At 40.4% G+C, this 27474-nt stretch overlaps 1 protein-coding gene across 1 annotated transcript; it reads right to left on the bottom strand.

Annotated features, from left to right (window-relative positions):
• Window positions 1–1632: 1632 nt before the first annotated feature.
• On the bottom strand, window positions 1633–27473 carry LOC140477911 (E3 ubiquitin-protein ligase DTX3L). The gene is made up of 4 exons (XM_072571639.1): window positions 27340–27473; window positions 20732–22600; window positions 11892–12109; window positions 1633–3483 (listed from the first exon to the last, which is right to left on the bottom strand). Exons 1-4 carry the CDS (start codon window positions 27343–27345, stop codon window positions 3414–3416), a joined length of 2163 nt encoding a protein of 720 aa, XP_072427740.1. The 5' UTR covers window positions 27346–27473; the 3' UTR covers window positions 1633–3413.
• Between the last annotated feature and the right edge of the window lies 1 nt (window position 27474).

Below are 27474 nucleotides of genomic sequence, written 5' to 3'. Positions count from 1 at the left end.
CGGCCACAGCGCAGTGGGATTGTTTGGTGCATGTGTCCCAGAGATGTTTTCTGAAATGTTCTGCAAGCTGGCGTCCTGTGTCCCCAACGTAGAGGAGACCACATTACGAGCAACAGCCACAGTAGATGAGGGATTTAGACATGCAGGAAAGTCTCTACTGGTTGAAGAAGCATCCTTTGGAGCCTTGGATGGAGGTGAGGGCGTAGGCATGGACACAGGTTTTACACCTGTTGTGATGGCAAGGGAGGTGACGGGAGTGGAGAGTGGGTTAATGATGGTGGTGGCGGCGATGGTGGTACTGGTGGTGTTGGGGGGGGGGGGGGGGGGGACATAGCATGAGTGTTGCAGAGGGAACAGTCTCTGCAGAATGCAAAAAGGGGTGGGAGGGAAATATTTCTGTTATTGGGGTCTGACTGTACGTGGCGGAAATGGCAGAGGATTGTATCCAGAGATTGGTGGGGCGGGAAGGTGAGGACCAGGGGCTGTATCCTTGTTGCAGTTGGAGGGATGGGGTTCAAGGGCGGAGCTGCAGCAAGTGGAGGAGATGCATTGGACAGCATTTTTGACTATGTGGAAGGGGAAGTTGGGTGTACAGGAGGAAACTTGAAGTCGGAGGTCATCTGGGATGTTCTGGAGTGGAATTGATCCTCTTGGGAGCAGATGCGGCAGAGGCAGAGGAATTGGGAATAAGGGATAGCATTTTTACAGGAGGCAGTGTGGGAGAAGATGTAGTCCAAGTTGCTCAGGGGGTTGGTGGGTTTGAAGTAGATGTCGATGTTGAGTCAGTTGCCTGAAATAGAGATGGAGAGGTCCAGAAAGGGGAGGGAGGTGTTCAAGATGGTCCAGGTGAACTTGAACATATGAAAGGCGACGGAACTCTGCAGCGCTGCATGGAGCAATTTTAAACTGATCAATTCAACTTGAGGGGAACTATTGTTTCAAGTTTCTATTCATACATTATGTTGACACAGTATCATCATTAGGTTTATACATTATTCTGTGCAGACATCCTTTCCATTCTTATTTGACTTTTTGAAATGTTGTGTACTCTGGAATATTTATTTTCTAAACTTGATCACATACATGATAATGTATTAGATCTGTAATCATATGCATGCGTGTTTCTGGATTTGTATACATGCACAGTTGCAGGTGTCAACAGACACGGCCAAACATAAATTATATTGTTTCTATTTTTGAGTTTAAAAAGCAGGGCTATTTCAGTTCTTTGCAATTTTGAAGGCTTTTTTTCATTTTAGCATCAGTATAAATTCTTATCCATTTCTTCAAATGAAACTTATGACAGCTGCTATTAATAACAACGATTCCAGTTGAGCTATAAAACACAAACTCTTATGCCCATCAAATGTTTTGTAATTAACTCATCCATACAAGCCTTTTCATAATTTACAATGGCTAATGGATTGATTTTAGCTGAAAAAGCAGACTAGAGTTGAATACATTGGTGTATTAACTTCACTGAATGATACCTAAACAAATATGAAAATGGTGCTTTCAAAGTTTCTTTCAAAACCCTAAAGATTAATTGTTGAAGAAAAATATTTTTATGTGCATTGCATAGATCCTGAATTTCAATATTAAAATACACAAAATTCAATATTAAATGCAAGATTGGCTACAATGGAAATTTATTTTAGAGCATGAAAATTTATATCAGTAAAGTATGGGATTGGCACCACCATTATTTTTACTGCATTTAACACAGCCACAGACGTAATTTCAAAATATGCAAGCGGATGCAATTTTCAAATTGGGAATGAATACATCACAGTAAATACTCTGGTTGAATACAGGAACAGTTATAATCGCAGAGAGGAATTTGAAATTGCTGCAAGTGCTTGTTCGATTCAATCATACAGCATTTCAAGGTAATTTTTTAATCCAACACCATTTTGTTTCTACCAGTTAACAAAAGATTCTGGGTACTACTTCAGAATAGATTATATATAATAGAATAGCAAGACTGAAGCAGTGATTCAATCCAGTGACTGAACATCTATAAACTAGAAAGACAAGACAATGCCTGCAGTTTGTGTACGGTCTGAAATAGCAATTATTACAATTCAATATGGCAGCATTAAAGTCAATGATACAAAAAATATACATTACATTTGTGATATGGAATTTATATGGAAGTTGAAAATGAAAATAGGTACATGAATCGAGTGATGTTGTTTCAGATGTTTAATAAATTCCCTGGTTTCCTAAAATCTTAGAGATCTACTGCAAAATATCATTAGTCACATTGGCTGCTAACTATTTTAAGCATTAGCTTGCAAATTATAATTTGGTTTCTCCTGCAGAATTTAATTTCTCCTAGTCATTTTAAATATCCAAAGAAAAACACTCTAGAAAATCATTACGTTTAACTGAAATGTCAAGCTATGTAGATCGAGGTTGTAATAATGATGCCAAGGAAACATAGAAAATGCCTGCACATGTAGTTTTGTTTGCTATTATTCTTTTATTATTGATTGCTTTCCTTGATTCTTTGCTAATCTATTCTTGCTATAATTTACCGCCTCTTTCTATGCACAGAGAACTGTACAGAAATAACAGTACTGTGCAGTATGGATGAGTTTCATTTTATAACTTCTCTGGAGTGAAAGGCAGTGCAGAGACTGGGAAGGCAACTCACAAAAATCGCCAAAGGCAGTTGATATAATTTTGTTATTTCAGTTTTTCTCTCTTCTACCAACAACTTACATTGCAGCATTGATTGAATCGGCTTACTTTCTGCATTTCTGCAGAAACTTAAATGCCTTTAGCTACAAACACTTGGAAAGACAGGTGGAAGTTTGGCTTTGTACTTGGGCTTGAAATAAAGAAATGACTTTCCAGATGGAGGTGATAGAATGCAAGCCATTACAGAACCAATAGTTTCAACACCATAAAATACTTACCATTATATTTACATAATTCATGGAAACACATCCCAGTTAAATATTTGACAGATGTAAGTTAAAATTAATTCTTTACACATCTACTGAGCAAAATCAAATTACAATATTGTGAATATAATTATACATTGATGCATTTGGGGAAAGAATGGTGCATGAGACAAGCTGGACAATAAAGATTGCTGTTAACACTAAACATATACAACCTTAATAAAATCAGTTTGAAATCCACGTGGAGCAGTAATTCCTGAAAGACAGAATTATTTAACTCAACCATTGTAATTATGTATTTCAGATTAAGATCAGAAGTCACACAACACTAGATTACAGTCCAATAAGTTTACTTGAAATCACACGCTGTTGGAGCACTGTTCCTTCATCAGGTTCACCAAAAACTTGTGATTTCAAATGAACCTGTTGGACGATAACCAGGTGTCATGTGACTTCTGACCTTGTCCACCCTGTCCAACACCGACACCTCCACATCATATTTCAGTATATGCCTTTGGCCTTCAACTCATCCTGCACTCGTGCCAGATAGGTGGGATCAGGATACCCAAACCTGAAAAAAGAACAATATTTTTAATGAAATCAAGATATTTTATAGTTGGATCACAGGCATGGTTCAAGTATCAGGTCAATTCAATATAAATCATAATTGTATTTGACAAAGTTGTTCTGGTTCTTTTGTTGAGCACTTTAAATCAGTGCACTCTGATTATCATAACTGCCATCTCTGAACACAACTTCTCCTTATTTTGTTAAATCTCTTTTTAACACCCTGCTTTCCTGCAAAGGGAAGTGCACACGTTAGCTTGACTATTATCAGCCAACATGTTTTGCGTGCTGCTGATGACTATTCTCTATGATAGCTGGAACTACGTGCAGAGTCTGCACATTCTGACAAAATACATTTGGCATGATCACCTCAGGTAAAATATTTACTCTTGCGGCACAGGACTCAAGATTATTAATCAGAACCAAAATGCACAAGGAGAAACTGGGCAATCAAAATACTATAGTAGCTGGATAGTGATTTTGAAAGGCTGGTAACGTATCTTTAGAATAACTGCCATTGACTACTTGCATTTAAAGTGTTTAAATGCCATATACTGTTGAAGTGGGAGTTGACAAGGGGCACACAGACACAAGATGGCCACTGAGCCATAAATTAGTCACTTAGCACACAAGATGGCTGCTGAGCCATTACGAGGAAAATACAGCAAAGCATACATAGATATGGCCTGAGGCTAACAGGATACCAGCACAATCGACACAGAGCATAGATAATTAGTTTAAGGTGGATGTGGGAAAAGAATACACAAACGTAATGTCTACCATTGTAGTAACTGCTGAAGTATCAGAGTCTAGCCACCACCTTCAATAGAAATGTTAACTACCCGAGACTGCTTGTATACAAGTATTCATACTTCAGATCTGCAGTAATGGAAAATGATCTTCCTTCTGGATGTAGGTTTGCTCGCTGAGCCAGAAGATTCGTACACTAGGTAACATCATCAGTGGTCCTCCAGATGAAGCACTTTTGGCATGGTCCGCTTACTGTGTGTGTGTTTAGGTTTCCTTGGGTTAGTGATGTCATTTCCTGTGATGTAATTTCATATGGCGATGTCATTTCCTGTTATTTTTCTTAGGTTTCCTGCTATTTCTTACAAAGTACCTTGCAAACACTACATTCGACAAACAGGCAGAAAACTAACCACCAGGACACATGAACATCAACTAGCCACAAAAAGACATGACCCATTCTCACTAGTATCCTTACATACAGATGAGGAAGGAGACCACTTCAATTGGGCAACACATCCATCCTAGGACAAGCCAAACAGAGACATGCACGAGAATTCCTAGAAGCATGGCATTCCAACCAGAACTCTATCAACAAACACATCACTATAAATGCCGGTGGAAACATCACAAGCGCTTCACAGGAGGCTCCCAAGCACTGAGGATGTCACCTAGATAGGGAACGAAAAGTCTGCAACACAAATTCCCAGCTTGGCGAACAGGACCACAACAACGAGCACCCGAGCTACAAATCTTCTCCCAAACTTTGAACAAACACATCAACTTGGATCCCATTTACCACCCCATGAGAAAAATAACAGGAAATGACATCACCACAGAAAATGGCATCACCAGCCCAAGGAAACCTAAACACATACACAGAAAGCAGACCATGCCATCAGTGTTTCATCTGGAAGCTCACTGATGATGTTGCCTATAGGGTGATGAAACATCAGAAAACGAACCTTCTAGCTCAGCGAGCAAACCTACATCCAGAACCTCAACCTGAGCTACAAATCTTCTCAAAACTCGCTAATGATCTTCCTTCTCAGGAAGGATGATTAAACCACTGAAATTGACAATGATCTTGTAATGTTTTCTGTAAACAAACCATGCTGTACAACAAAGACTTGATACTTGAACTATTGTACCATAAAATGTATAAAATATCATAACATGTGCTCAGAGAGTGAGAGGAGACTCACAGCTGACAGCCGTGTTGACGAGTGTCTCTCTCTCTCTCCCTGGAGCTCCGATCTCTTTGTACAATAAACTCTTGTCATTCGATCCGGATTCTGACTGCTGATTTTCCCCCCAACACTCTAAAGCAGTCTGTGCACCTAGATTGTTTGTTCACTAAACATCTGTCAATTTTCCATGCTTTTGGTGACCATGTTTTGCTGAAGCAATTTTGTTTTACAACAGAAATACCATTACATGAGCCCATAATGTAAACTGTGGTAGGTGATATTAATACAGCCAAGCTCTTTTTAATTCCAAATCTTACTTTGAATGCAGTTTCCAAAACCACAGGGTACTGTATTTATTACATTTTTATAAACCAAACAGAACAACTGAATTTGATAGACAAGGTGTTGAAAATAGTCACACTCTCAATCTCTAACACAACAGAAGCTAAGCATCTCCCTTAACATTCAATGCCATTAAAATTGCTGAATCCCCCATCAACATCCTGGGGATTACGATTAATGAGAAAGCATAGCATCAAACAGTCCTAGCAAAACTAGCATTGATGAGAATCAGAGAAAACTTCTCGCTGATTATAATAGTAATACCTAGCTCAGGGATAGATGGTTGCAGTTGGAAGTCAGTCATTCAGCCTCAGGACAAAGCTGCAAGGTTTCCTCAGTAAATATTTTCTGTGAGTCTATTCACAGTTGTTATGACATACTTCTGGAGAAGGTAACAAGGACAAAATGCCCCTGGTGCTCACCTTCCACCCTACCAACCTTTGCATAAACCAAATCATCCGCCGACATTTCCGCCACCTCCAGGAATATATTTCCTTCCCCACCCCTTTCCGCCTTCCACAAAGACCGTTCCCTCCGTGACTACCTGGTCAGGTCCATGCCCCCCTACAACCCACCCTCCCATCCTGGCACTTTCCCCAGCCACCGCAGGAACTGTAAAACCTGCGCCCACACCTCCTCCCTCACCTCTATCCAAGGCCCTATAGGAGCCTTCCACATCCATCAAAGTTTTACTTGCACATCCACTAATGTCATTTATTGTATCCGTTGTTCCCGATGCGGTCTCCTCTACATTGGGGAGACTGGGTGCGTCTAAGCAGAGCTCTTTAGGGAACATCTCCGGGACACCTGCACCAATCAACCACACCGCCCCGTGGCCCAACATTTCAACTCCCCCTCCCACTCTGCCGAGGACATGGAGGTCCTGGGCCTCCTTCACCGCCGCTCCCTCACCACCAGACGCCTGGAGGAAGAACGCCTCATCTTCCGCCTCAGAACACTTCAACCCCAGGGCATCAATGTGGACTTCAACAGTTTCCTCATTTCCCCTTCCCCCCCCACCTCACCCTAGTTCCAAACTTCCAGCTCAGCACTGTCCCCATGACTTGTCCAACCTGCCTATCTCCTTTTCCACCTATCCACTCCACCCTCTCCTCCCTGAACTATCACCTTCATCCCCTCCCCCACTCATCCATTGTACTCTATGCTACTTTCTCCCCACCTCCACAGTCCTCTAGCTTATCTCTCCATGCTTCAGGCTCACTGCCTTTATTCCTAATGAAAGGCTTTGGCCTGAAACGTCGATTTCGAAACTCCTTGGATGCTGCCTGAACTGCTGTGCTCTTCCAGCACCACTAATCCAGATACTTCTGGAGAAGTTGGTAGTTGAATCCAGGCCTCCTGGCTGAGAGAATTCACAGTACCACTGCACCACAAGAGCCCTACTCCAGGCCCAACCATCTTCAGCTGCCTCATTGTAAAGTCAAAAATGGGGATATCTGTGTAATTTTCAGCACCATTCACGACTCCTCATATACTGAAGCAGTCCATTTCCAAATGCAATAATACCTGGACAATATCCAGGTTTGGGCTGAAAAGTGACAAAAATCATTTGTGCCACACAATGGCAGGCAACAACCATCTCAAATGACAGAGAATCTAACCATTATCACTTAATATTCAATGATATCACAATCGCTGAATCACCATTATCAACATTCTCAGGATTACTGTTGATGAGAAATTGAACTGGATTAACCATATAAATAAATACTGTGGCTACCAGAGGTGAGGGACTCCCTCTGCAGTGAGTAAGTGATCTGTCTGCACAATGTCTGTCTACCATCTATAAGGCTGAATTTAGTGGATGCAGCTCCACAAACACTCAAGAAGCTTGACACCAACCAGGGTCAAGTAGTCTGTTTGACTCATATCCCATGCATCATGGGGCCATAATGGTGATTAAACCATACAGTCTTACTTCTACAATTGCCATACATTCACCTACCTGGTTGCAAATGTTGTGTGCATTCACATAAAATGCTTCTAATTCTGCCTTTTTACTACTTCTGTCACTTAACCCTGGTTGATGCTAGGGCAGGTTTACACTGGTTTCCCTTTCATTAATAGCTTCTTTACTTCGCATAAACAATTTATTTTTATTCCATTTGAATTCCCCCTCACATTCTTATCCATCAAGCAAGTTAGTTGAAACCCTTCCCAACAATTTGAGCCAATTTCCCCAGAAGGAAATTAATTTTATTTCTAATGACATGTAACTCATCCTTCTTGTACAGATACTACAGATCCAATTGCAGTTCCCCAGATATCTAAATTCCTCTCTCCTTCACCCATTTTTTTCAATCACATGCTCGTTGGCTCAATCTTCCTATTTCTACCTACTCTCCAGTATGTTGGATTGGGACTAATCCTAAGATTACCTTAAACATCTTACTTTTTAATGTATTGCCAAGCTCCTTAAATGCTTTCAGGATCTGATCCATCTTTTAATCAATGCGGTCTGCAACCTTTGACACTTTATAAAAATGTTTCATCAAAGCTGCATGTCCCTCCAATGTTCTGCATACAATCGCAGCATCGACTTCCAGTTCCAGACGTCATTACTGCACATGGACTTTAGAGGTTTGTGCAGCCAGAAAGAAAATTAAAGGAATTAAGGGAGAGCACTGATCTTTATCCTTGCGCAAAAGAATATTCTGCAGATGCTTTGTGACATCCTCGACCCTGGAACTAAGGAGGCAACATAACACCCTGAACACAGAATCGTCTGTCTGTTCTTCTATCCATTAAGCAGTCTACCACTTTTGCACATCAACATTTCTTCTGCTCCATCTGTACAGCTGAACCATTTGCAATGCCATAAGCTTGGCTCTTGCTTCATTTCTCTCACGAACCATCGCCCCCATTTACCTGAAATAGAGTCATGAGACTCCTGATCTACCTGCCAGGTCTTCCTAGATTGTCTACCAATTATCCATTCCATTTCTACCTGCATGTTTTTAATCTGTGGTGTGATCACATTGTTGAATGCGCTATCCATGTAGGTCTCAGCTTCAAGGATTCACCAGTGACAGCATCCTCCATTTGAATCCGAAAACCTGAAGCTGGAGCCACTCCCTGCACACATGACTGTCTCCGCCACAAAAAAGTCACAACTCCCCACCTGACACAGAACGGTATTCCATAGATTGAAGCTGTCCTTTAACGTATTTTCAGACCATTTACTTTGAAATGAAAACCGAAATGTAGAAAGTAAAATTGCTCAATCAACTGAACTTTGCAAATAGACACTCATATGGAGATATTCACTACTTAGTTAGCTTACAATTTTGCAGGGATTACTTACTTTTCTCCCAAACCTGGGCACATGTTGACTCCCAGATTGGCAATAATATTGAATCCCAGCTCCCATGAGATGGAGAAATAGAGTGTCTCTCTGGCTTATGGGTAGCTGAGGGCTTCAAATCTGGGTCTCGACTGACATCATCCCACTGTCCACTATCTTCAGACTAGCTCAAACTCACAGGGTAGAAGGTATACAAATCAATGAGAGCGATAGGGCAGATTGAGGAAACAGTTAATAAAGCATTGATCCTGGGCTTTAGAGATAAGGCATTAAGTACAAAATGAAGGAAGCTTTGGTGATTTCTTTATTAGATGTGCTTCGGCCTGAAGTAAGATGTTGTGCTCAATTTTGGACCACACTTGCAGGAGAATGTGAAGGTACTGGAGAAGGCACAGAAAAATATTATGAAAATGGATTCAGAATTAAGAAATCTCAGCTACAATGATAGATTGGTCAACCGTAGACAGGTCCCTTTCAAGAAATGAAGATTCTGGCATGTCTGCATCATGACAGGAGATTTGGCAGAGGTCTTCAAATAAGAAGTTTGGTGCAGAGTAGATAAGAAGAAATTGTTCCCATTGGTCAAAGGATCAAGAATCAATATGCTGACATTCTTCCCTCTCTGAGAGATGATGGAACCACAGCAAACAATCCAATGATGTGAAGCATTTAGCACACTTTTGTTGATAGCAATGATGGTCAATCTTTGAAGGGCATGTTTTGCAAAGCTGCCAAATGACGTTATGGACTGTTATTGCCAGCATTGGCACTTGTTGGTAAGCTGCTCATTATGTTAGTGTATACTCAACCACAGGAATCATTATCATTTCCCATTTTTGTCAGCTGGCAACTCTAGATTAACTACAGCCTTCATGTCATGCTTGCAAGTACTCGAAGTAGAGTCTTGGCACTAATGGGTCTCCACTCCAGCTGCCTCCCTTTAAGGTGGTCCTTGGACAGGTTCTGTCCTGAGATACGTCCAAATGGCTCATTTGGAAATTTTAATAACAGAAAAGGTGAAGTTGAAAATATATATGGCATCTTGAGATGCTGGAAAAGTTGCTGAGTTTTTCCAGCACTTTCTGTTTTCATCTCCAATCTCCAGGTTAGGTGGTGTTTTGTTTTTATTTGAGCATGTCCTGCTCTACTGGAGCATATTCTCTGAAGATATCATTGTCCTCTTCTCTGCTGGATACGGAAATGGTGTTTCCTTCCAACAGTTTCTGTTTTTATTTCTGAAAGCATGGGTTACAAGCAACTGTTCTGTATTGTCCTAAAATTTCACCTGGATTCTCTCAATCTTTCTGAAGACTGCACAGCTTATTGCTCTAAATATACTATCTCAGTGGTTAGCATTGCTGCCTCACAGTGCCAGGAACCCGGGTTCGATTCCAGCCTCGGGCGACTATGTTAACTTCAGTTGGTGCGGGAACTGAACGCACTCTGTTGATGTCACTCTGCATCACAAACCAGCTGTCCAGTCAACTAAGCTAAATTTCATATGGCTGAGGCTTGACTTCATCACACAGTTGACAAATTGCAATTTAAGGATGCTACCTGGCTGAGGTAATACATACTGATAAAACTTTAACATGACATATTTTAGGCTGGGAAACGCAGGCTGAGATGCAACATTTAACGCAAGAAAATAGGCAAGTGCAATGGTGGTGTAAGTAACAGGGAATGGAGTCTAGCAACAGGGAAACCAACAGATGCCGGAGCAGGGTAAACCCGATTAGTCACCTGTTCATTCAGCTATAACTTTGTAAAGTGCTGGGTTGAATTAAAACGGTAAAAACTGACAATGAAAGAAACCCAAAAATTCCAGTAAATTTTATTCAAACATATGATTAAGGAGATGGTCCGTTTTGCCCTTCAAGTTGGCTCAATTATTCAATTATACTGTGGCTATTTGAATCAATAATTTGAAATGTAAATGGACCAGTCTTCCAGCTACAAAACCCATCTCTCCAATAGTGTAAACACAGAGCCCTGAGCAGCTGTGTTTCACGGTTATACAAATCACAACAAATCCATCTTTGCCCCAGTCACTGAAGCATGCGTCTGTATTTCAATACCCTGCAAATTTAACATAATCTCTCTCATTTATCCTAGGCAGTAAAAGATGCTCAAATCATTACACCACTCTCTTGATCTGCCAAACCAACTTAAAGTTTTAAACATGAAAGTGCAATGCTAGGACTAAAGTAAAAACAAAGTGCCAGAAATACTTTGGTCAGGCAGCATCACTGGAGGGAAACAGAGTTAGCACTTCCGTTCAAAGATACCTTGTCAGAAATGATACTGAGTGGGTGTGAATTCTCAGTTTCCACATATTACCAGACCTGCTGGGCATTTCCAACATGTTCTGATTTCAAATGAAAGCCAGAAAGTGTTGGAAGAAATTCAGCAGGTCTGGCAACATCTGCGGAGAGAGAAACAGTTTACTTTGAGTCCAGCATGACATTTTGGTTTTGTTCAGATTTACAGCATCTGCAATATTTTGCCTTTATTTTCTAATTTCAATTTGCCATTTATTATTAAAATTTTAAGCATACTGCAAAACACTACCCAATTGAATCAAAACATCTGGCAGTAGTGGCCAATTATGCACCTTGTCGAAAATTCTTCTGGCTGAATTTCCTTTCTGCTAACACACAACATACAACTGGAAGTCTTATCTGCCACCGCCTGTTTTTGGGAATTACTGTTAAAATGAGCTCTGGGGAGTTACAAGCAAAACTATTGTAACTTATTCATTTATCAGGTGTTAATGTTAAACATGATCTATTTTAATATCACACTTACATTGATGGTCCTCCCATTGTATTTGTTTTGTGATGAATATCATTCCATGTTACCACATTACTTCTCCCTGTAGTACTGGATGTTCCAACAGTGAAGATCAGCCTTTGCTCAAAAGCACGCCTCAGTAACTTATACACCTTTCTTCCTTCAGCATTGTCTGGCAGGTACGCAGTACGTGTTGTGCCATAATATCTTTGTCCAGGGTGAGGATGTTCTGCCTATGATTTATACAAAATAATGTTACATAAATTGTGCATATTTTATTAAAACTAAAATAATAAACCTGCCTCAAATTACAGTTTCCTGAAAACATAACCAGTTTAACCAAAAAGCAATTAAGCCAAAAAAAATCAAAGAGATTTGCAAGGTTGATTATTGGTTTGTACTGGTTTAGGTAATTGCAAACAGGATTTTTGAAACAGATGTTGCATCTACCCATAGCATCCTGAGTTAAGATTGTGGGAACACTCTGGAGGCAGGAAACATGTTTCCGCTGATGGGTGAGTCCCGAACCAGAGGACAGAGTTTAAAAATAAGGGATAGGCCAATTAGAACAGAGTTGAGGAGAAACTTCTTCATCCAGAGAGTGGTGGGTGCGTGGAATGCTCTGCCCCAGAAGGCTGTGAAAGCCAAGCCTCTGGATACTTTCAAGAAAGAGTTGGATAGAGCTTCTAAGGATATAATTAAGGGTTATGGGGAAAAGGCAGCAACAGGATACTGATTGAGGGTGATCAGCCATGATCATAATGAATGGTGGTGCTGGCTCGAAGGGCACAATGGCCTACTCCTGCACCTATTGTCTATTGATAAATACTCATCTTCAGTAGCAGAGGCAAAAGGTCAGAAAAACAGATAGCACTCAAAGATAGTTACCAACTCCATATGTAAAGCTAAGTATTTTGGGATTTTGTAAATTGATGGCAAACAGATCCACATCAACTGGCCTATAGTTAAATAAGCACCTTGTATTAGATTCCTAAGGTCCACAAAAATGATGACTGGGCAACTAAAACTAGTTTATGAACAATAAAATAACAAATAGAAGCAGGAGCAAATTATTTAACCCTTTGAGCTTCTCCACTATTCAAACAGCATGGCTGACCTTCGACTTTAATTCTGTCCTCCTGCATTACCCCCATACTCCTTAATGGTTTTAGCAACAGTAATTTTGCCTGTCCACATCAAAACATTAATCACAACAAATATCAACACCTGCAAGCAAAAACTATACATCAGTGAAACTTTGAACAATTTTAACCTTTTCTTAATAAGCACCACATCCTCAAATTTCATCATTCGAGGTGGGGTGGGGGGGGGGGGGGGGGGGAAGAGGGGGTGGCATCGTCTCAGGAACAGATTCTTGGGGATATGGAGGAATGAATATGTAGAGAAGTCTGTCAATCTTGAACATGATCAAAACTAAGCCTCTATCACCTCATTCTAAGAGACTTGCATAGATTCACCATGTTCCAAATGATTAATCATAACGTCTGACACTCTTGATCACCTTGAAAGACCTATTACTGTATTTGGCTGTCGACACTCCACTCACACCATTTGCATGGTCTTTTGATCTCTCTGCCCATTGATCGTGCTGTCTATAAATTCTATGCCTGTGCGCTTCTTTCCCACTTCACCTGAAGGGGCAACTCTCTGAAAGCTTGTGATTTCAAATGAACCTGTTGGACTATAAGCTGGTGTCTTCTGAACTTGTCCACCCCAGTCCCTTATTCTGTGACTGTTTCCCTGCTCTAGATACCACTCCCACCCAGAAGAAGCATTCTTCCTACATCTATCTATTGAGCCTGAAAGAATTTTGTGTATTCCAAAAAAATCAGTTCTCATTCTTCTAAATTCAATAGAATGCCTTTTCATTCATTTGGTTCACCTGAGCAGTTAGGAGAGAATACATCCTGAGAGAGACAGTCCAAGTGTGTATTTTTGGGGAATTTAGAGCACGGTGGGATTTGTGTACAGAGGGCAAGAGATTTGTCTGTCTTTTAGTTCATAGTTGTAAAGTCTTTTTATAAGGGAGGAAGGAGTCAGGCTTCAGCAATAACTTCAATTCTCCTCTGGCCACAAGCGGTGCCAGAGGACTGGGGAGATCAATGTGGCACCATTATTCAAGACAATGCCAGAGATAAACTAGGATGCAGCATGGTACAGCATGAAACATTTACTTTGCTCTGCAAATCACAGAATCCCTACAGTACAGAAAGAAGCCATTCAGTCCATTGAGTCTGAACTCTGAAAAGCATCCCACCCAAACTCAACACTCTACCCTAACCATGTAATCCTGCATTTTTAGCATGGCTGATCCACCCAGCCTGCATGTCCCTGAACACTACAGGGCAATTTAGTATGATCCCTGACACGGAGAGGCAGCAGTGCTAGCCAGTAAGGAATGGTTCTGCAAATGGCTGTGCAAAGAACTAAGAACACAGAATAAAAACCTCTGTTTTGTTTTGTGTACATTAGATTCTAATTTCTTGTATTGAATATTAAGGTGCTTGGTTCAACTTAAATTTTGACAGAGAAGAGCTCAAGAAACAGAACACGTTCATGGTAAACACACACAAACGATGATCCTGAAATTACAGATTAGAAAGCAGAAAAAGATGCTAGTTGGCTCATTAAATCTGTGCTGGCTGCACAAAACAACAATCTAGTTAGCTGAATTTCCTTATTCGTTTTTCATATCCCTGCAATTTTGTACCCTTCCAAGTCCAATTCATTGTTGAAGGCCATAAGTACATTTGTTGCCTTCACCTTGCCAGGCAGTGCACTGCAATTTCTAATTATTGTTACAGAAGAAGTTTTCCTAGTGTCATCTCAATAGCTTATCTTTATGGAAAGCATTTATGATTTTGAAGATATTAAATTTCCTTTGAACCCTCTTTGTTGTAAATATATTAATTCCAGCTTCTCCAATTGATACATAAAACCAATTTAAATTGCCTCTGTACCCTCATCATGTTGTTTGCGAATTGTACAAAAGCCGAGTCAAACTGGTGTTTATTTAGGTTCAGTATAACCTCCTGACTTATGTTTCCATGCCTCTATTTATAAAGCAAGTATATATGTTATGTCAACCCAACTGTGCAATCTTCAAAAGGAAGTTTACAAATATCCATAAATCTAATTTTTCTTTAATTCCCTTTATCATTGAAGCATTTGGGATGTATTAATTATCTTATTCTTCATACCAAAATGCATCAACTCTCAGTTTATTGCATTGAATTTTAACTGTCATTTATCCTCCCATTCTAGCAATCAGTCTGCATTCTCTTCAAATCCATTACAGTATTATCAGCCTGACCGTGTACCACACTTGCAAATCTTGCGTCATCTGCAAATTTAAAATTGTGCCCTGCAGTTCGTCAAAGTCAATGTCTGTCAAAAATAACTGTATTGAACACTGGGAATTATGAAGCAGCATTCTCTAAACTGAAGACACACCTATCTTTAACCACTGTTTTCTATTGTCAGCTAATTTTTGTTCCATTGTCATCTACCTTCCTAAATCATTTGAAAGGCCATGTACGCTTACATGTGCTGGAATTAACAGATTTTCAACCGACATTTTGATTACTGCGCACAATTCCTGGCTCCATATAATAAAGCATCACAAACACCAGAAAGAAAATGTAAAAAACAAAGGTTTATAAGGATCGCAACAGAAATGAGAGAAAACAGCTATTGGAAAAGATAGAATAGGCTTGGATTTATTTTACTGGAAAAGAGAAAATCTGGAGGAGGCCTGATAGCGGTCTTTAGATTTATAAATGGGCAAAAACATACCAATGAGAGAATGTTTTCACTTCTGGCTGAGTTCTAAATTCAAGGATAATAAATACTAGATAGTTATTTGTAATGGTAATACTATTAACAGTTACTAGCAGTGACCCAGTGATATTATCGCTGGACTATTAATCCAGAATTTCAGCTAATGTTCTGGGTCTTGGGTTCGAATCACCCATTATCAGTTGGTGGAATTTGAATTCAAACAAAAATGTGGAATTAAGAATCCACTAATGACCATGAAAACCAATGTCAAAAAATAAAATCTGGCTCACTAATGTCCTTCAAAAACAAAAGGAAATCTACCATCCTCAGTGTCTAACCTACATGTGACTCCAGGTGCACAGCAATATGATTGACATCCAAATGCCCTCTGAAATGGCCTTGCCATTCACCTGGTTGTGTCAATCATAATGAAGTCTCAACAAAGAAATTGGACAGATGACCTGGCAATGACCCAGGCACAGTAAAAGACGATGGCAGGAACAGCCCTGTCGACCCTGCAACATCCTCCTTACTAACACCTAGTGGTAGGGCCAACATTGGGAGAGCTATAGCACAGTTATACTCACAGACTGGAAAGGCACCACCATCACCATCTCTGGATATATCCCACTGGCAGGACAAACCTAGCAGAGGTGACAGCACAGTGGCATACAATCAGGAGGAAATTGACCTGGGAGTCCTCAACATTGGCTGTGGAATCCATGAGGTTTCAGGTTTCAGGTTAAACATAGGTAAGGAAACCTGCTGATTGCCACATACCATCCTCCCTCAGCTGATAAAATCAGTCTCCTCTATGTTGAGTAAAACTTGAAGGAAGCACAGAAGGTTGCAAGGGCACAAAATGTACTCTGGGTGGGAAATTTCAATGTCAACCACCAAGAGTGTCTAGGCAGCAGTACTACTGATTAATGGTTGATTTCTCATGGACACAGCTGCTGGACTAGATCTGCAGCAAGTGGTGGGGGAACCAACAAGATGTAAAAACATACTTGACCTCATCCTTGCCAATGTGCCAACTGCAAATGCATCTGTCCACGACAATATCAGTAAGTGACCACCATGCACTGTCCTTGTAGAGACGACGCCCCCTGTCACATTGAGAATAACCTCCATTGTGTTGTGTGGCACTGTCACCACGTTAAATGGGACAGACTTAGAACAGATCTAGCAACTCAAGACCTGGTCGACCATGAGGCGCTGTGGGCATTCAGCAAAAGCAGAATTCTAATCCAGCACAATCGGCAACCTCATGGCCCAGCGTATTCTTCAGTCAACCACTACCATCAAGCCAAGGGGTCAACTCTTGTTCAGTAGAGTACAGGAGGGCATGCCAGTAGCAGCACCAGGCATACTTGAAAATGAGTTGCCAACCTGGTGATGTTAAATAACAGGACTACTTGCATGCCAAACAGCATAACAGCAAGTGACAGAAAAAGCTAAGTGATCCCATAATGAAAGGATCAGATTTAAGCCTGCAGTCTTGCTACATTCAGTAATGAATGGTGATGGATAATTAAACAACTCACTGGAAGAGGAGACTCCACAAACATCCCATATGATAGAATAGCACAATACATCAGTGTAAAAGAGAAGGCTGAAGCATAAGATTGGCCTCCTCCAGTGGTCCCTACCATTACAGATACCAGCCAACTTCAGACTATTTGGTTTACTTGAAGTGATATTGAGAAACAGTTGGAGGCAATGGATAGTGCAAAGGATACAGGCCCTGTAAACATTCTGGCAATAGCACTGAAGACTTATGTTTCAGAATTTGCCGTTCCCCTAGCCAAGCTCTTTCCATACATTTACAACACTGGCATCTACTCAAGAATTTGGAAAATTGCTCAGTATATACTATGTTTAAAAAAGCAGGACAAATCAAACCCAAGCAATTACCACCCTACCAGTCTACGCTCTATTATCAGTAAAGTGATGGAATGTGTTATCAACAGTGCTATTAAGCAACAACTGCTCAGCAATGCCCAGTTTGGGTTCCACCAGAACCATTCAACTCCTGACTTCATTATGGCCTTGGTTCAAACACAGACAAAAGATCTGAATTCCAAAGGAGGTGGGAGTGATAGCCCTTCACATCAAAGCCGGATTTGACTGAGAGTGGTATCACGAAGCCCTAGCTAAATTGCAATCAAAGGGTATCAGGAGGCAAGCTCTCTTCTGGTTGGAGTCATACCTGACTCTAAGTAAATGACTTTGATGTTGGAGATCAATCATCTCTGCTCCTGCAGGAGTTACTCAGGGTAGTGTCCTCATCCCAACCATTTTCAGCTGCTTCATCAATGACCTTTCCTCCATCATAACGGCAGAAGTGGGGATGTTCGAAGATTGCACGATGTTCCACATCATTTGTGACTCCTCAGATACCGAAGCAGACCATGCTCAAACACAACAAAATCTATACGATATCAAGGCTTGGGCTGACAACTGGCAAGTACCATTCACACCACACAAATGTCAGGCAAAGACCATTTTCAATAGGAGACATACTAACCACAGCCCTGTGGCATTCAATGGTGCTATCATCATGGAATCCCCCACTATCGATCTCCTTGGGGGCACCATTGGCTAAAAACTCAAATGGACTTGCCACATAAATACAGTGGCAACAAGAGCAGGTCAGAGGCTAGGAATATTATTGCAAATAACACCTTCTGACTTCCCAAAACCTGACTGCCATCTACAAGGCACAAGTTAGGGGTTTGAGGGAACTCCCCACTTGCCTGGATGGGTGCAGCTCCAATAACACTTAAGAAACTTGCCACCATCTCGACCAAAGCAGTCCAACGGATTGATACAACATCCACTCCCTCTACCACCAATGCACAGTAGCAGCAGTGCATACTGCCTTCAGATTTAGATTTTATTGTCACATGTACTCAAGTACAAGTACAGGACAATAAACAAAATTTTATGTCGCCACACACCCACAGTACAAATGTTTCTCCGTACAAAGTAGTTAAAGAAAAACAGAATTAAAAAGTTAAGCGTTACCTTTATAGAATCAGTAGAAAAATAAAGAAATAAAGTTAAAATTAAGGATTTTAATGTTAATTAGAAAAATAAAAGGAATTAAGTTAGAAGTTCAGCAAACTTCAATGAGTCCTGGTTATGTCAGTCTCCAGGAGACTCAGCCACCACAGCAGATACCAGGGGGTCTCCCCAACTTCCTGCTCTTCCCATATCTGTCCACAGTGCCATCACTGATGCTGCAGCTTCCGCAATCTCCTGCGGTGCCTCCTGAACGTGCACAGGCAGAACCCACCTGCAGGCTGAGACACCAGCGCGAGCCACAGACAGACCGGGCTGAAACACCACCTCTCCAAGATGCATCACAGAAATTCACCATAAGATAATTTGATCACTATTCCTGGGTCAAAATTCCCTCCCTAAGAGTCTTGTGGGTCTACCCACAACATATGGACTGCAGTGGCTCAAGGAGGAAGCTGACCACCACCTTCTCAAGGGTAACAGGGAAGGACAATAAATGCTGGCCAGCCAATGTCTGCACCCCATGAGTGAATTAAAAAATAGTAACTTTAATAGAAAAAATAAAGGGAAATTTCTTCATTCAGAGAACAGTTAAATGTGGACCTTGATAACACAATAAGCATTGCAGGCAAACATCTTAGATGCATCAGAAGCAAATGATATGGGTAAATGGGAATACAGGAAAAGTAAAAGAATGAGATGAGGTGGATGGTATGGAACGAGACTCATAAGTGTATTAACATGGGAAAGTATGAGGTGATTGGTTGAGCTAAAAAGAATAAAAGAGGCATTGGTAACTTTAAACAAGGGGTACAAAGAGAAAGTCGTGGAGATACTTGTTCACACATTTAGAAACAGTTCATTAAGAATAGGTCTTATAAGCAGAGGCATAACCAGCAACCCATGCTAAACCTACATTAACATAGTTTTGGCCAAGCTGAAGCACTGTGTCTAATTTTGGGCATTTACTTGAAGAAATGACATCAAAATTGGAGGTGTAGTGGATAGCGAATCTACCTCAGATTACAACAGGATCTTGACCAGATGGGCCAATGGGCTGAGAAGTGGCAGATGGAGTTTAATTCAGATAAATGCAAGGTGCTACATTTTGGGAAAGCAAATCTTAGCAGGACTTATACACTTAATGGTAAGGTCCTAGGGAGTGTTGCTGAACAAAAGACCTTAGAGTGCAGGTTCATAGCTCCTTAAAAGTGGAGTCACAGGTGGATAGGATAGTGCAGAAGGTGTTTGGTATGCTTTCCTTTATTGGTCAGAGTATTGAGTACAGGAGTTGGGAGGTCATGTTGTGGCTGTACAGGACATTGGTTAGGTCACTGTTGGAATATTGCGTGCAATTCTGGTCTCCTTCCTATCGGAAAAATGTGAAACTTGAAAGGGTTCAGAAAAGATTTATAAGGTTGCTGCCAGGGTTGGAGGATTTGAGCTATAGGGAGAAGCTGAACAAGCTGGGGCTGTTTTCCCCGGAGCATCGGAGGTTGAGGGGTGACCTTATAGAGGTTTACAAAATTATGAGGGGCATGGATAGGGTAAATAGGCAAAGTCTTTTCCTTGGGGTCGGGGAGTCCAGAACTAGAGGGCATAGGTTTAGAGTGAGAGGGGAAAGATATAAAAGAGACCTAATGGGCAGCTTTTTCATACAGAAGGTGGTAGGGGTATGGAATGAGCTGCCAGAGGAAGTGGTGGAGGCTCGTACAATTACAACATTTAAGAGGCATTTGGATGGGTGTATGAATAGGAAGGGTTTGGATGGATCTGGGTCGGGTGCTGGCAGGTGGGACTAGATTGAGTTGGGATATCTGGTCGGCATAGGGTCTATTTCTATGCTGTACATCTCTATGACTCTAAATAATTGAACATTTTGGAAGGAATAGAGAAGAGATTTAACAATATGGCTCCAGGGATAAAAGATTATGGATAGACTGAATGGGCTGATTGGTTTCTTCCTGTGCTGTTCTATGATCATTTCTTTAGCACAATGTTGAAGCTATAGCAAAACAATTACTCACCCCCTGAATGCCATCTGGTATTGTATAGTGTATCTCAATTGTTTCAAATTTTTCATAACCAGGAAGGCTCATTTGCATGTTTCTGGAAGACATCTTGCCACCCTCAGGTTGAGTACCAATTATCTCGCCATACAATTCTCCGCATATAGGACATGCAGACTTTGTTTTAAAAGCCACATTTATACAGTCCTTACAGAATGAATGTTTACATTTTTTTAAAGTTTCTCGATTTTCAATTTCTTCCAAACAAATTGGGCAGGTCGAGTCCTCACCCTTAGCCTCCAATTTACTTGCTGAAGCTGAATACATCTTAGATTTATATTCTGATGATAAAGGTGGTCTCCTATTTGAATTTGTAGCATCAGGTATTGAATAGCTATCCAATTGGTCGAGTTCAGATTTCAGGATATGTGCGTAGCTACTGACATCAGCAGGCTCTCCCATTATAATAAACTCGGTTTCCTTAGGAATAAGCAAAACCTTTGGAAATTTCTTTTGCAGAGATGCTCCAGTATCCTTCTTTATTGTTCTTCTGCCTGGGTTCTTTATCATTTCCATCGTTAAGTTTGTCGCAACTTGTTGATACAGAGTCAAAAATGAATCTGTTGCTCCACGGGACACTGAACCATTCTTGTTACTTGTATACTGGACTGTAATGTTATTTTCTCCAGAATGGTTCATCTTTATGGAAACATCAAAGTCTTTCTCTAACTTTTGCAAATAGCCCCTGTAAATCTCTGTAATGTAATTTAGAATTGTTTCATTTACTGGTAACTCAAAATTGGAAGGGGGCCTGGTGGACTCTGTACCAGAGGACCTGTTGGAATGGATGTCAAAGGGCCTGGCAGAATTGAATTCTCCACATAATGGACATACAGATTTTGCTTTAAAAATTCTGATTATGCAGTCCTTACAGAATGAATGTTTACATTTTCTTATGGTTTCTCGATCTTCACTTTCCCGACCACAAAACGAGCAGGTCAAGTCCTCAGCCTTAACCTCTAATTTACTTGCTGAAGCTGAATACATCTTAGATTTATATTCTGATGATAAAGGTGGTCTCCTATTTGAATTTGTAGCATCAGGTATTGAATAGCTATCCAATTGGTCGAGTTCAGATTTCAGGATATGTGCGTAGCTACTGACATCAGCAGGCTCTCCCATTATAATAAACTCGGTTTCCTTAGGAATAAGCAAAACCTTTGGAAATTTCTTTTGCAGAGATGCTCCAGTATCCTTCTTTATTGTTCTTCTGCCCGGGTTCTTTATCATTTCCATCGTTAAGTTTGTCGCAACTTGTTGATACAGAGTCAAAAATGAATCTGTTGCTCCACGGGACACTGAACCATTCTTGTTACTTGTATACTGGACTGTAACGTTATTGTCTCCAGAATGATTCATCTTTATGGAAACATCAAAGTCTTTCTCTAACTTTTGCAACTTGCTCCCATAAATCTCTCTAATGTAATTTAGAATTGTTTCATTTACTGATAACTCAAAATGGGAGGAGGACCTGGCAGACTCTGCATCAGGGGACCTGGCAGAATTGAAGTCAGAGGGCCTGGTGGCATTGTCATCAGAGGGTCTAATGGACTCTGTGCCAGAAGACCTGGTAGATTTTGCTCCAGATAACCTGCTAGTTTCTGTTCGAGAAGACCTGGTAGGTTCCGCTGCAGAGGGCCTCATTTTAAGTTTCAATAACTGTGTGTGAATGTCATTAATCTTTTCAAATGAATCAATAACTTCATAACTATTTCCATAATTCTTACACTTTTCAATTGATTTGCCTGATTGAATAATGTTCAATGCCTCATTTGCCTTGTCCTTGAAGATGTTTAAATCAATGATCGCTCTGACTTCAGGAAATACCTGAAATAAGTAAAATCCAACAATAAATATACAATATTTCAATGTTACAGTTATACCATTTATAAATGTTACCATAAGCTGTGTTTAGTTTCTTGCAAAAAAAAATTGTCTGCTATCTCCCCTCTTATAGAATGTAGAGTTGGAGATTAGTTTAACTTCATTTAGTGACCAAGAGGTTGTTAAATATAAGACTCAGAATCAGGTCCAGGCTATTTGACACTTTAAGCCTATTCTGTCACTTGACAAGTTCACAGCTGATCTGGTTGTGATCTTAATTCCATCATCATGTCTATTCCACATAACCCTTGACCCCATTGTCTACCAAAGAACTACCTAACTCTGCCTTGAATAAATTCAATGTCACTGTTCGTCACCTCCTTCTGGCAGAAAGAACTGAAATCTTCTTAGGACCTAATAGGTTTCAAATTCATCACTACTCATTCTTCTAAAGCCCAATGAGTTCAAGATTTCCTGATAAGGGCTTCACCCCCAATTGAGTGAACTTTCTGTGAATTGCTTCTAATTCAATTATCATGACCAAAAGTACACAGAATTCCAAAATGTCATCTCACCAAGGCCCCGTATAGCTACAATAAAATTCTCTCACATTTACATTCCCCTTGCAATGAACACCAACATCTGTCTTCTTAATCATGTGTTGTGCTGCAAATTAACTTTTTCATCATTCACACACCAGGACTGCCAGATCCATCTACATGCCAGAGTTCTGCAGTTCTCTATCCATTTATGTAAATTAGTGCTTTTCTATTCCTCCAGCCAAAATAGACAAGTTCAAATGTTTCCATGTTAAATTCCATCTGGCAATTAATTTGCCCCACCACTTAAACTATCTAGCTTGTCAGAGGCCCCTTCAGACAACTGACTTTCCAACCAATCTTTGCATCATCAGCAAATTTCATTACTATCCACATCGTCCCTTCAACCAAGTCATTTATAAATCATAAAGGGTTGAGTTGTCACTAATGATCTCTGTGGCAATTGAAAATAAACAACTTGCCCAAGAATACACTTATCTACACACTCCACTTTATGTTAGCTAACAAATCGTTTACCCATGCCACCATGTCCTTTTATCTTGAATTGTAATATTTGATGAGACACTTTATCAAATTCATTTTGCAAGTCTAGGTATTCCACTTCTAAGGAACCCCATACCCCTTTCATCTAATTGTTTATCACTTCCTCAAAGCACTTCAAGAAATTAGTTAAACAGTATTGCCTTTCCACAAAACCACTTTGAGTCTGTTTGACCCTATTATAATTTTCTAAATATCTTGCTTTGGCCACTTTAATAGGTACTAACAGTCTCACAACAACAGATGTTAGGCTAACTAGCCCAGAGTTTCCTTCTTTCTATCTCCCCCGCTCTTGAATACAAATGTGACATCAGTTGTTCTCCAATCCAATAAGGACCCTGAAAAGAATTTTTAAATATTATAATCAATTTACTAGTCCCACGGCTATTTATTTAAAATGCAGCTTATCCATCTTTGGGAACCTGACAGCCTTAGGTCAAATTGTTTTAGAAAACATTCCAAAGATGATTTTAAGTGTTCTGCAGTGAAGCCAGGCACACAATGCCAGTTCAACGTCTCCACAAATTCCTTATTTCTCTGTAATTCAACAGACAGTGTCTCCCTAGCTAATCAACACTAGCTTTAGTATGTTATTTCTATTTAAATATGTATAGAAGCTCTTACCATTTAATATTATACTACTAGCTTTCTCTCATAACCTACCTTCTCCTTTGTTTCATATTTTAAAAGTCAACAAATAATATCTAAAAACTGTCTGTAGAAATACCGCTAGTATTACAGATATTTTCAGTGTTTCTTCCAATTTTATACAAATGCTTCATGCTGCATCCTGCTCAAAGAATCTTTCTTTCACACTGGAGTAAATCTTTGCTGAGAGTTCAAGTATCTTCTCAAGAATGCCACTGCAAATCTTCTGCCCTTAATCTAGTTTTCAATTCACTTTAACTAGCTCTGACTTCATGTCCTTACCTTTTCCAGGTTTGAAAACCTGACCTTAAACCAAACTCTTCCCTTCAAGATGAACAAGAAATATGATCATGTTATGAACACTGTCACCCAGAGACATCTTTACCATGAGATTATTAATGAATCCAGTCTCATTGCTCAAAGTGGAGTATACCAGGGAATAGCTGGTTGACTTCAAAATGTGCTACTCAGAAAAACACATTCTGAATACACTCAGGAGTTCATTTCTCAGGCTCCTTTAGCCAATCTGATTTACTCAATCTATATCTGGATTAAAGGCACACAAAATCATTGTAGTATCTTTCTTGCATATCCCATTTATTTCTCCCTGAATAGTTGGTGTTAAGCCATCTATGGTATAGTGGTAGAATGCCCTTGTGTGTAGTAAGTTATAACAGAATGACAAACCTGGACGAAAGCAAAAAAGATAAAATGCTGGAAAAGCGCAGCAGGTCAGGCAGCATCCGTGGAGAGAAATTAGAACTAACATTTCGGGTCGAGTGACCCTTTCTCAGAACCAGATGAAAGCAATTTGTGAGAAAAATGCAAAAATGCTTCAAGCAGATTTGGAGATGTTAAATGCATCCAATCTGCCAGTGAAGAAATGAGAGGTTAAGGGAGATGCTGTAATGTTAAGGTGACTAGAAGAAGAGGGCGGTGCTGGAAAAGCACAGCAGGTCAGGCAGTATCTGAGGAGCAGGAGAATTGATGTTTCAGGCATAAGCCCTTCATAAACTATGTTTCTGATGAAGGACTTATGCCCAAAACGTTGATTCTCCTGCTCCTTGGATGCTGCCTGACCTGCTGTGCTGTTCTAGCACTGCACTCTTCGACTCTGAACTCCAGCATTTGCAGCCCTCACTTTCTCCTAATGTGACTAGTAGCCCAGGTTGATTATCTGAGGACATGAACTCAAATCCAACCATTATGACTGGTAGAGTTTAGTCTTAATTGATAAATCTGGTATTGAAAGCTAGCATCAACAATGCTGACCCTGAAGCTATGACTGGTGGTTGTACAAAAAAAAAGTTCCCAAATTTCCTTTAGGGAAGGAATTATGCCAACCTCCCCTTATTTGACCTATATGTGACTCCAGACACACAGCAATGTGGTTGACTCAAATGCCTTCTGAACTGACTTACCCAGCTGATCAGTTAAGGGCAATTCGGACGGGTTACAAATGACTGACATTTATTTTCTGGCATTTTAAGTAACAGGAAGTGTTCTCATTCAAATACAAAGTTGTAAGAATTTTCTATTATAAAATTCCCCTGGCTGGCACCAGGGAAAGAGTCTCAGAGTAAAGGGTAGGCCATTTAGGATTCATTTTAGGGAGGAATTCCTTTATTCACAGGTGATAATTCCTACAAATGTTTTGCTCTAGAGTGCTGAGCAAGCTCAGTCATTGAGAATGTTTAAGATGGAAATCAGTAGATTCCTATAGATTTCAAAAACCAGCTGTGAATTGGACTCAAAGGGCTGAATCACCTATTGCACTTTTTCTTGGGTTCATTTTTTATATATTTGATATGGTTTAAGTTAAGTTATCTGATCTAAGCTTGATGATAATGGGCAACTATAAATAGCTTTAGAAAATAATTTGCAGGAGTGATGCAGCAATTAAACTCTGCTGGTGTCATAGAGTCATATACCATGAAAATAGACCCTTGGGTCCAACTCTCCAACTAAGGGATCAACTGTTGCATCTTCCTTAATCAAATTTCCATTAATTATTATTCTGCAGGAACATTGAACAGCAATGCCTACTGGACAAAGTACTGAATAACTGGTGGATCCCAATGGCACATGTCACATCGATTACAGTAAACTGCTTTATTACAAAAAATTCTTTAGACAAAAATTATTTTCTGCAAAGTATATTACATTCATACTTTGCTGATGCACAAGCAATGATACATTTTACTTTTTTTAAAATTGTGTTTATTACTGTTTTTAAGTCCCCACGAGTTGTGTAAGACAGAATCAATTTCATAACTCAGCAATTCAAACGAGACAGAAATATATACACATGGCAGCCATTAAATATTGGGAGAACATTCATATCAGTTGCCCTCTATTTTATTATCCACCCAATTATGTTGTATTCACCTCACCTATACCTAATTATTTGATTCACACTCCTGTGCCCAGAACATAGCAAGCTCAATAACCCATTACGCAGGCTGGTATTCTAAGGATTGTTTATCGATTTCAAAATAAAATCAATTGCTTCGCCATATTTGCTATAGAAAAATAACAGGCATTCGACCCACTCTTTCCTCACTGCTTCTGATTTAAAGAAAAACTGTAAACTGGGGGTGGGGAATGCTAAATCTGAATGATAATCAAAGTGATGCGTGGCGGGGAGAAAGAGGGTTCAACGCGCGGAGCGAGATAGGCCGGAATACAGCCAGCCTGGCTGCAAGACTGGGTCCAAATCAGAGTCTGTCTGACCCTGAAGAGTCGTCCTCGCCTGTTCAGGATCTAAGAAAGCCCAGAAGGAGCATTATGGAGACGCCGAGAATTCTGGAACTGCATCATCAATGGAGCATAGCAAGTGAGTCACAACACCTTCATCTGAAAATACGTGCTGCTTCCTCAAACACACACAAACGGTATTGCTGCGTCGGATGAACACAGTGACAAATAGTTACCACACACCGCAACTCGACTGCTTTTTTTGTCAGTTAAAAAGCGTGATAATGCACAACGCACCTCCATCTGAAGCGTCGAGATGGACGGTGCAGACACCGCTCTAGGTCCAGGAACCCAGCAGCAACGCGGACCGCGCTTCCAGCCTGCACCCGATTCAGCCCGAGCGCCAGCACCCCACCTCTCCTCGCTGCTGAT

Source organism: Chiloscyllium punctatum, chromosome 1, assembly GCF_047496795.1.
Source record: "Chiloscyllium punctatum isolate Juve2018m chromosome 1, sChiPun1.3, whole genome shotgun sequence".
Classification (NCBI taxonomy): Eukaryota; Metazoa; Chordata; class Chondrichthyes; order Orectolobiformes; family Hemiscylliidae; genus Chiloscyllium; species Chiloscyllium punctatum.
This window is presented reverse-complemented; position numbering and strand designations above follow the sequence as displayed.